Genomic DNA, 11665 nt, shown 5'->3' with positions numbered 1-11665 from the left:
TTGGTAGAGCGCTGCAGAGATGGTTGTCTTTCTGGAAGGTTCTCCCATCTCCACAGAGGAACTCTAGAGCTCTGTCAGTGATCATCGGGTTCTTGTTCACCTCCCTGACCAAGCCCTTCTCCCCAGATTGCTCAGTTTGGACAGGCGGCCAGCTCTAGGAAGAGTCTTGGTGGTTCTAAACTTCTTCCATTTAAGAATGATGGAGGCCAAGGTGTTCTTGGGGACCTTCAATGCTACAGAAATATTTTGGTACCCTTCCCCAGAACTGTGCCTCGACACAATCCTGTCTCAGAGCTCTACGGACAATTCCTTCAACCTCATGGCTTGGTTTTTGCTCTGAAATGCACTGTCAATTGTGGGACCTTATATAGACAGGTGCGTGTGCCTTTCCGAATAATGTCCAATCAATTTAATTTACCACAGGTGGACTCCAATCAAGTTGTAGAATGATCTCAAGGATGATCAATGGAAACAAGATGCACCTGAGCTCAATTTCGAGTCTCATAGCAAAAACCTTTTTTCACTTTGTCATTATGGGGTGTTGTGTGTAGATTGCTGAGTTTATTTTTTCATTCATTTTAGAATAAGGCTGTAACGTAACAAAATGTAGAAAGAGTAAAGGGGTCTGAATACTTTCAGAAGGCACTGTATATATGAGATACGTTTTCTAAGTCAACCTTGTGGCTTTTATGTGGCTTACCCTTCCAATCACACAAACACGGACACTCTGTGAAAGTGTATGGTTGCTAAAGTTCCATCATATAATTCATATTGTTTTTCTCTTTTTTTTTAAGGATGTAAATACCAGACACACTAGTTCATTGGACTACAATTAACAAGAAGCATCAATAGCATATAGGATAACCCGGGGCAGTGCTTTTTCCGCATAAGACATCCCTATTGCCTTACATTGTGTTGATATGTGTCTCTTTCTCAATGTAACGTGATACCTAAATGAGTTCTAATGCACACATACACAAACAGGTTCATAGCAATGTTCCCATGGGGTCAAACTGTGCACTTTGAGTTGAAAAGCATCCCCTTTGGGTCACCCTTGACACATCCATTCTATTCGCTATTCACACACACACACACACACACACACACACACACACACACACACACACACACACACAGACACACACACGCACACACACACAAACACACACACACACACACACGCACACACGCACACACACACACACACACACATCCTCCCCCTTCCTCCCACTCCGAACCCCTGTGGCCCTATATACCCATCTCCTAATTGGTTCATTCTTCCCAGGGAGAGAGGGACGTGTGTGTGTGTGTGTGTGTGTGTGTGTGTGTGTGTGTGTGTGTGTGTGTGTGTGTGTGTGTGTGTGTGTGTGTGTGTGTGTGTGTGTGTGTGTGTGTGTGTGTGTGTGTGTGTGTGCGCGTGTGGATGTGTCTCTCTCCCGCCCAAGGCAAACAAGGAGTCTCAATTCAGTCCCTGTCCCAACGCCGGCGGGGGAAGTTGGGGTAAGGGGGGGACAAAAGGGGGCACGGGGGCCCTTTCTCAGCGGGTCCGTTGACACCAATAAATCCCTGCCACTTCCTCTCCGGTGTGCCGGGGTTATGTTAGGAATGTCCTGGCCCTATTGTGCGCCGGCTCACTCTGTTTTTGGTAAACCTTCACTAGGCATTCTCCAGCCCCTGTGTTCAGCCTATTGCCCCTCGTCCTCACACATTGGAATAAACACACACACACACTTTCTCATATACACACACCCACACATTGGAATAAACACACACACACACTTTCTCATATACACACACCCACACATTAGAATAAACACACACACACACTTTCTCGTGTCCTTGCACAGATTGGAATAAACACATCAGTCCATGAACGGACCCAGCATGCTCACATGAACGGACCCAGCATGTTCACATGAACGGACCCAGCATGCTCACATGAACGGACCCAGTATGCTCACATGAACGGACCCAGTATGTACACATTCTAACACCTGCCTTCTAGGGTGTTATTTACCTTTTCATACAGTCAGAAGTGTGTCATGAATCATTCTATCGTGAAATATGTGGTGCATACACAGTCTCACATACTTGGTGCGCAGACACACACACACACAGACACACACACACAAGTGGTTGCAAAACTCCACAAGCGAGAGGTTTGATTTGTTGTTTGGGGGGTGTACACATGTTTCGGAGCGAGGCGCCATCATGGCCTAAAAAACTATTAGGCTCTGTAAATACACACTGTGGCGAAGGTAAACATTCTCGGCATGCCAACCATGCACACAGAGGGGCACTGGGAGACAGCCGCGGTATGGAGAGGGCGTAGGGAGGGGCGTAGGGAGGGGAGGACTGGACGACTTCACTTAACTGCAATCAGGAGCCGAGAGAAGGATATGTAACATATACAATCTAATGGAGGAAAACTGAAGTGTGTAGCCTATATCTATCTGCCCCCAGCCTGAAGCAGTCTTGTTGGACTTGAGTGGGCTGGTAAACAACTTAGACGGTGGTTTCCAAAGTACCTGTGTTTGTCGTTAGAATTATGGGAGGTGATTAAATTGTATCCTGAGGAACACAGAAAAACACCTTACGTGTGTTATTGTGTGCTGGTGGTAAGTGTTAATGTTGAGATGATGAGGTTGTCAAACATCAGACGTTGTGTGTGTGTCCATACATACAGTGGGGCAAAAAAGTATTTGGTCAGCCACCAATTGTGCAAGCTCTCCCACTTAAAAATATGAGAGAGGCCTGTAATTTTCATCACAGCTACACTTCAACTATGACAGACAAAATGAGAAAAAAAATCCAGAAAATCACATTGTAGGATTTTTTATGAATTTATTTGCAAATTATGGTGGAAAATAAGTATTTGGTCACCTACAAACAAGCAAGATTTCTGGCTCTCACAGAACTGTAACTTCTACTTTAAGAGGCTCCTCTGTCCTCCACTCGTTACCTGTATTAATGGCACCTGTTTGAACTTGTTATCAGTATAAAAGACACCTGTCCACAACCTCAAACAGTCACACTCCAAACTCCACTATGGCCAAGACCAAAGAGCTGTCAAAGGACACCAGAAACAAAATTGTAAACCTGCACCAGGCTGGGAAGACTGAATCTGCAATAGGTAAGCAGCTTGATTTGAAGAAATCAACTGTGGGAGCAATTATTAGGAAATGGAAGACATACAAGACCACTGATAATCTCCCTCGATCTGGGGCTCCATGCAAGATCTCACCCCGTGGGGTCAAAATGATCACAGGAACGGTGAGCAAAAATCCCAGAACCACATGGGGGGACCTAGTGAATGACCTGCAGAGAGCTGGGACCAAAGTAACAAAGCCTACCATCAGTAACACACTACGCCGCCAGGGACTCAAATCCTGCAGTGCCAGATGTGTCCCCCTGCTTAAGCCAGTACATGTCCAGGCCCGTCTGAAGTTTGCTAGAGAGCATTTGGATGATCCAGAAGAAGATTGGGAGAATGTTATATGGTCAGATGAAACCAAAATCAAACTTTTTGTTAAAAACTCAACTCGTCGTGTTTGGAGGACAAAGAATGCTGAGTTGCATCCAAAGAACACCATACCTACTGTGAAGCATGGGGGTGGAAACATCATGCTTTGGGACTGTTGTTCTGCAAAGGGACCAGTACGACTGATCCGTGTAAAGGAAAGTATGAATGGGGCCATGTATCGTGAGATTTTGAGTAAAAACCTCCTTCCATCAGCAAGGGCATTGAAGATGAAACGTGGCTGGGTCTTTCAGCATGACAATGATCCCAACACACCGCCTGGGCAACGAAGGAGTGGCTTCGTAAGAAGCATTTCAAGGTCCTGGAGTGGCCTAGCCAGTCTCCAGATCTCAACCCCATAGAAAATCTTTGGAGGGAGTTGAAAGTCCATGTTGCCCAGCAACAGCCCCAAAACATCACTGCTCTAGAGGAGATCTGCATGGAGGAATGGGCCAAAATTCCAGCAACAGTGTGTGAAAACCTTGTGAAGACTTACAGACAATGTTTGACCTCTGTCATTGCCAACAAAAAGTATATAACAAAGTATTGAGAAACTTTTGTTATTGAACAAATACTTATTTTCCACCATAATTTGCAAATAAATGTATTAAAAATCCTACAATGTGATTTTCTGGATTTTTTTTCCTCATTTTGTCTGTCATAGTTGAATTGTACCTATGATGAAAATTACAGGCTTCGCTCATCTTTTTAAGTGGGAGAACTTGCACAATTGGTGGCTGACTAAATACTTTTTTGCCCCACTGTATGTGTGGTTGCGTGCGTGCTTGCTTGCGGGCCTATTTGACAGGTCCCACATCGTCTGTTGCTTCACAGTTCAAAAACCTCAGATGCCCTTTTTAGACCGTGTAAACGTTTGTGTGATTTGATGGGGAACCAAATGTCTCTTTTTTGGTTACTTGAGACAACAGAGGGGATGCCTATAGTGGTAAAGTGCCTATACATTTACAACTTAGATACCAGACTGTCGTAGTGGGTACGAGTCAAACACCAGACAGCCACTAGGTTCACTAGACACTCACAGCTCCATTAACTTTTATACTGTTTTTAAGCCCTGACTGGAGAAAACATGATAAAGGCAAAATGTTGACGTTTTCTATGTTCTGGCAGCATTGAAAGCAAAAGGAAAAGCCATTGACTCCTGGATATGAAAAAGAAGGGAGTAACCGTGGAAACAGAGCATGGTGTATGCCCTATTCCCAGGCAGAAAGCCACTTCGCAGGGCTCCAGACACAACGGCTATTTTTAGCCCTTTCCTTTTGGCTTACGCTATCTGTTACATCTAACAAGAGTTTAAATAGAGAAGTCACTGAGCGTGACGGAGGAAACCTGACTCTGGCTCTAAGTATCTGATAAAAATGTATATAAGATCAACATGTGAAAAGCAGCTCACGTCTGATTTTTTGATGGAACCTCCTCGACTAGGCATCAGTGGTTTGGTAATGTAAGAGAAGTGTGCACTTTGAGCTTTGAGGACATGAGAATACAGGGTGTCCCCCCCCCCCTTTTCCCTTTATAGTGTACAACTTTTGACCAGGACCCATATGGCCCCGTTCAAAAGTAGTGCAATATACACATCCAGACATAAACACACACACATGCAGTCACTCTACACACACGCACCTATACCCAGATCACACCCAATACACACACACACACACACACACACATACCACACTCACACATCTTAAACTTAAACACATACACAATCTACACTAACTTTAACGCACATATACTACACACATATACACATACTGCGCCAGCACTACTTTTGAACAGGGCCGTATGGGTACTGGGTACGGTTTCCTGGTCAGGGCGGAATTCCGCTCAAACCCTCAGACGACGGAAGTGGTGTATTCGGTATCAGCATCTCCTCATCCTTTCCTTTTCAACTTAACAATCCCCACGCCGAAATGATTCAATTGCCTGTATGTGGATTATGAGAGAGAGAGAGAGAGAGAGAGAGAGAGAGAGAGAGAGAGAGAGAGAGAGAGAGAGAGAGAGAGAGAGAGAGAGAGAGAGAGAGAGAGAGAGAGAGAGAGAGAGAGAGAGAGAGACAGAGAGAGAGAGAGAGAGAGAGAGAGAGAGAGAGAGAGAGAGAGAGAGAGAGAGAGAGAGGGAGAGAGAGAGAGAGAGAGAGAGAGAGAGAGAGAGAGAGAGAGAGAGAGAGAGAGAGAGAGAGAGAGAGAGAGTAATCTCAGGCATAAGATCCTGGGCCCATTTCACAAATTGTCTCAGAGGAGTGCTGGTCCAGGATCAGTTTTGCCCTTTAGATAAGGGTTTCCCAACCCTCTCCTTGGAGCCCCTCAGACATTTCACATTTTAGTTTTAACCCTAAACTGGCACACCTGGTTCAATTAGTCAAAGGCTTGATGATTAGTTGACTAATTGAACCAGGTGTGTCAGTTTAGGATTAAAGCAAAAAAATGTGAGGGGCTCCCGAGTGGCGCAGCTGTCTAAGGAACTGCATCGCAGTGCTAGAGGCGTCACTACAGACCCGACACATTAGTGTAGCTGGCTCCCGCGTAAAGCGGGGGTTGTTAAGAAGCGCATTTTGGAAGCGCATTAAGAAGCGCATTTTGGCGGGTCGTGTTTCGCAGAACGCTTGACTCGACCTTCGCCTCCCGAGCCCGTTGGGAAGTTGCAGCGATGAGACAAGATCAAAATTGGGGAGAATAAAGGGGTGGAATACAACAATAAAAAAGTTCAACATCTCGAGGGACCCAATGAAAGAGTTGGGAAACCCTGTATTAGGAGTGACGTGACCCTAGATCGGCACTCTGAGATGCTTTATGAATACGGGTTCTGGATATTTATGGGACGGTTTCCTGGACTAAAAACCTAGATGGTTTCCTACTGCTGGGACTCTTCATTGACCGTGCTTTTGAGTCCATTGAAACTAGACTTTTTCTGGGTCTGGGAAAGTGGCCCTATAAAACACCAACATCTCAGGCAGAATTCAATATGATGGAGAAACTGTACTGTTGATCAACAGTGACTGTAGAGTGGTAAAAAAACGGATACTTACCAAGGAACGTGTTTCATTCATGACCTTTCATGGTGATGAGACCGAAAGCTGACTTCCAAAACCTAGGTCTAAATGGTATCAAAACACTGACATCGCTATGCTCCTACGACAGGTATGGTCGTTTACAAATGCAGAACTAGTGAATGACTCAAACAAATCCTTCAGCCTATCAATAGCCTACTGCCCTAATCCCATTGACATGTCACTAGTGCACATGAACAGGCATACTTTAAATGTTGTCGGGGACCCCTTTCACTTTCATGCCTCACTACTGTAACTGTCAATCATGTCAAGTTCCTCCTGTCAGCACTTAGGATTTCCATTGAACTTGACAAAAGATGTTCATGTCTTGTTATAGAGTGTTATTTAAAATGACATACTTCATGGGTAGCCTACAGGTCATTTAGGTGTGTGGGTGTTGAGCCATTGACATAGTATGGCATTCCACTAGACTAGGCATATACAGAACCTGTCTATACTCAGCCAGATGCATTGTTAACTCCAGTGCACTATCTGTCTTGGTGATGTAGTTTAGGCAAGGCCCAATGTAAGGTGCCCATTGAGGTTTGAAGCAAAGGGTTCAGAACCCCTGTGTTGTTCGTGGTTGGCTAGCACGTTTTCCCCACATACAGGCGTCATACCTTCCATGGTCTCAATTCGTTCCATCGTGCGCAATTTGATAGGGAAACAGGGAGGGCCAATGTACTGTATCCCTTGGTGAAAATGTAAAAATGACACTCAGATCCAACTGTTTTCTATAATTATTGGAATAGCACTTTTTATGACGGAATAGCAAGATTTCAGACATAAAGTAGTTAACACAAAATCCCTGCATAATCTGTGTTTTTAACATGAACACGTGTGTAATTTCTGTTTTTCATATGAACTCCAAGTTTATTGCATATGATCTGTCTTCCGGGGGCATACTTTTCTAGAGGATGCACACCTTACATTTGGGGAGGTATATACATTCTACATATCCATTATATGAAATAACAAGGGAACTGGAGTCATGGCACAGACGAATCCAAACGAACAGCTCCAGAATGCCAGACAGAGCTAGTTGAGCACCTAGCTCGACGGAGTCATTGCGGCGTATTACCTTTCACACACTTCTAAAATATACTCCGGGCAGAGCCTGAAAGGGTTACTGTTTCCCAAAGTGCTTCATTCTGCACAGTCGAGAGGGGGCGGCTGAGTGGCGCCGCCGAGTCAGAGACGCAGTTTCCAAAACCCCGAGACATCATCAAGAAAGAAGCTGACAGTAAGGAAAGCAGCCCCCCTCTTCCGCTGGCATATTGCCGCTCTCCTCTCCTTACAAAATCCCTTCAGTATATCTGTCACAATAACCGTGTGGCATGTGTCAAATCCATCTCAGCCCGCGAAGACACAAATCACTTAAAGGCGCACAATATTGTGTTTTCCGGGAGTTATACAGCTCCAGTTTTGGAACATTTGGTCATGTTCTAAACACTGGGTAATGGCGACTGTTTAAGTCGTTGGTTGTATTTAAAGAATAATATAAACACCATAAAATCCCTACATGCAGTAAATGAGTCGTTGCTTGATTTCATGGAGTAATTCCATGCGTGTCTCGGGCGCTTTAATTGACCATATCTCTTTAACTTGCAGACAGCTCAGCCGCTCTCAAATTAATAGTCTGGTAACGTCAAAAACAGTTGACCATTGTTTAATGGTCTTTGTTTTTTTCGAATGCTGTCATAGGGCTTGAATAGGCGCCTGTCTGCTCTACCTCAACACAACCCCCCGTAGAACTGTGTGTAGCAGAGCTTCCAGTGAATAGCACAGACACAGACGCCAACTGGCTTGCCGTATACCCCGCCATTTCATCATCGGACACCGTCTGAAATGTCTGAATCATATTTTACATTTCTATTAATTAACACCTTGGATCCGAGAAATGAGCATTTGCATGAGAGAGGGGATAGATATGCAAGGGCTCTCTTCTCCGCTGGCTCAAACAATGAATGCCAGTTCTGTCGAGGCGTTTTAGGTGTGTTGCGCATTAGTTACACAACATAGTAAATCACCCGTTTCTAAAATCACAGTGACAGCGTGGAGCGTTTGTAACGTCCCCCTCCCGATTCATTTCAGCTCGGACTTACTGTGCATTTAGCAACTCCATTCCTCTCCACCACCATACACGCCCCCTTGGACAGGGACACACTTTATAAGCAACTTGCTCGACATTAATACATGTTGAAAATATTGACTTTATTGCTAAAACGTGTAACCATAACATGTACACTGATATGTTAACTTTTTATTTAAAAAAAATGAAATATTCAAGTAGACATCTCCCATAATTTCTGGTATACTCTGCTATTTTCTCTGCTTATGTTCTATACTCACAATCGTTAAAGTAATAAATAAACCGTACAGATTTGTTTTTTCTACAATATTCCAAAAGCTGAGTTCACGCCTTTATATATATATCCTCAACTTTCATTTGAATTATTATTGATATTAATATCATACAAAACTCTAGGCAGCATTGCAGTGAAATAACAGTCAGCATCAATGTTCAGTTGAAAAAAGTGAACTTCTTGGAGAAGTTATATGCGTTCCATCTTACATTTTCCATAAAAAATAAAAGCTCTTCTTTCTGAAGTGCTTGGGTTCATCCAAAAACACGTTTCAGGGATGAAATAAAATATGGTCCTGTTCATTAACAAAAAAATAGCTGCATCTTTCTTAAATATGTACAATGTTGGCATTTTAATTCAAATGCGATATAAAAAAATAGATTCGCTATGGTGCCCACCTCTGTTCAGAGTTTACAGTGCAATAGAAACCGCATATTTCCAATCCACTTCCCAACCCTTCTACTTCCATTGAAACTCAGCAAGAGCACTTACACTCTGAGATGATTGGATATTGCACCGGTATCCACGTACAATATTTCTGTCTTAAAAACCCTTGACAATACCACCGGAGAAAAGTCTTGGTGATTGACTTGGTAGGTTTGCAAAACATCCCCTCGGGGAAGGAACAAGATCGCTCATTGAAGCAGTTTCCCTCCTTGATGTAGCGTGGCCAGAACCTCACGCCCAAATCCTTCCAGGTATACACCACCGGACAGTGCGTATACGTCCACAACCACTGCAGAAATTTCCTGCGGGCTTTCTTTCCCAATTTTACCCGCTTCCCGTAGGGGGCCTCTGAGATATCCAGTTTTTTAATCTCGTTTGGCATGGGTCCTTGCAGTTTCATCTGGGTGTCTTGTACGGAGAGATTCACCAGCATGGGCGAGCTGATGGACATAAAGTTGGGATCAAAGTTGCTGCCAAGCTTTTTCCGCAGATTCCTCTCGGCCAAGTCCTGTTCCCTGGGGTCGTATTCCGGGTCGGGGTCCTCCTTGAGGACTGGCACGGGAAGATGCTCGCTGGGCGAGGGGCGCAGGCGTAGATAATGTTGCGAATCTCCAAGGTGAATGGATACCAGTACATAAACTAGTAGTGTCTTTGAGAAGGCCATATTTATATTGTTTGCGTAAAGGCTATTCTGGTGTATTAGCCTAAATATTTATTGATTTTCACAGCTACTGTGCTCTTTGACATGAGTAGCCGGGGGCTTCATAAATAGTTGAAGTAGACGAGCAAGATGATACTTTTAATAGACCACGTCGGGTTTGAATGACGTTTCTTTTTTAGGGATCCTTAGCAATATGCCTCTTAGGTTTGCTTGCTGATGCAATATTGTAGAACGCAAAGGGTGTCTCTTTGTAAAAAATAAATAAGAACAAATTTTCGGCTCAACCAAAACAGCACAAAACAAAACGGAAAAACTAAATTCACCCACTCTCCGGTGTCACTATTTTCCCCACATGCACTTTGGGTTGATTGTGGTTGTCATGGTCACGCCAGGGACTCTCAAAGCGACGGCGAATTGTCTAGACTGGATGACAGGGGCTGAGGCGAGAGTCACATGGAATGATGATTTTATAAAGATCCGCTTTCCCAGAGAAAAAATAGATCCAGAGCGCCCCGATAGAGAGGGGTGCACAAAAGAATGGCTACCTCACCAACTTTTACATTTCACCGTTCCGGCAATGACGGTTGTCTTGGCCAATGTTATTTTTACGCATGACTTTTATAAACGTGGCTTCTTTCAACTTTTCTTGGCGCGCTCAGGTTTGAGAAAATCCAAACGCAAGCGCAGAATCCATGGAGTGAGAGGTGTCCTGTGACTCCAGTGCGATATTCCAACCTTCTGCTTGGAGTCTTAGGACCTTGCTGAAATTGTCCATGCGTATTCAGATGTCTTCTCTTTGGCAAAACGCACCACTGTAGTCTCCCACACCTATGCAAGCTGAACCATTTATCGGTCCTGTTGAAAAGGTCTATCCAAACCAAAATGCAGATTTACCTCTAAAAAACTAAATTATACTCCTCCAGGACGCAGTTTTTTTTGCGTACAAAAAGTAACAAAAAAAGTCACATCTTAATTTAAACTGACGCGAATAAAATGCATATCAAACGCAAAAGGTAACAAGCCAGTTTAAGTTCACTTCAATTTGATGTTTCTTTTCACCTCGATGACATCGGTGATTTCTCTACGGATATCAAAAAGAGCCACCGCCGTTGCATGGTTGAATCAGTCCGAGTTCTGCCTTCTTTTGCACGGTCAGTGTTTGCGGTAATTTCTGGGGGAGAATCTTTACTCCTTTGAAAGCTGGTACAGGTTCTCCTACTTACTCGCTTCTACTTTAGGAGGTCTGAGACTTGGCGCTGAGCGTCTCTTTGCTTAGGCACACTGTGTGTGAGTGTGCCTGTTGCGAGCGGTGCTCAATCCCAAATTAAATATCCCCCTCCGACAGTACAAAGTGTCAGCGGGTCCTGCCCACCACTGCCACTTTCCCTATGATTGACAGCACCCCTCGGCCCCCTCTCCTCACAGAACGCGAAAAATATCGGCCACAATCAGACTATCCACAGGGTCCTAAAGAAACTGATTTATCATCGAGAGACACAATATATCCTAAACTGTGATGTAGCCACATATTTTGCTTTCTCCCCCAAATAAAATGGTAATAAGCAGTCTCCTCACGTTGCAATCTGCATGTCTCTCCTCATATT

General features: G+C 44.2%; 1 protein-coding gene across 1 annotated transcript; it reads right to left on the bottom strand.

Moving 5' to 3' along the window:
- Positions 1 to 8780: 8780 nt before the first annotated feature.
- On the bottom strand, positions 8781 to 10735 carry LOC109876189 (noggin-2). The gene has a single exon (XM_020468642.2). It carries the CDS (start codon positions 10062 to 10064, stop codon positions 9429 to 9431), a length of 636 nt encoding a protein of 211 aa, XP_020324231.1. The 5' UTR covers positions 10065 to 10735; the 3' UTR covers positions 8781 to 9428.
- Between the last annotated feature and the right edge of the window lie 930 nt (positions 10736 to 11665).

The sequence above is a fragment of the Oncorhynchus kisutch genome, linkage group LG25 (assembly GCF_002021735.2).
Source record: "Oncorhynchus kisutch isolate 150728-3 linkage group LG25, Okis_V2, whole genome shotgun sequence".
Taxonomy (NCBI): Eukaryota; Metazoa; Chordata; class Actinopteri; order Salmoniformes; family Salmonidae; genus Oncorhynchus; species Oncorhynchus kisutch.
This window is presented reverse-complemented; position numbering and strand designations above follow the sequence as displayed.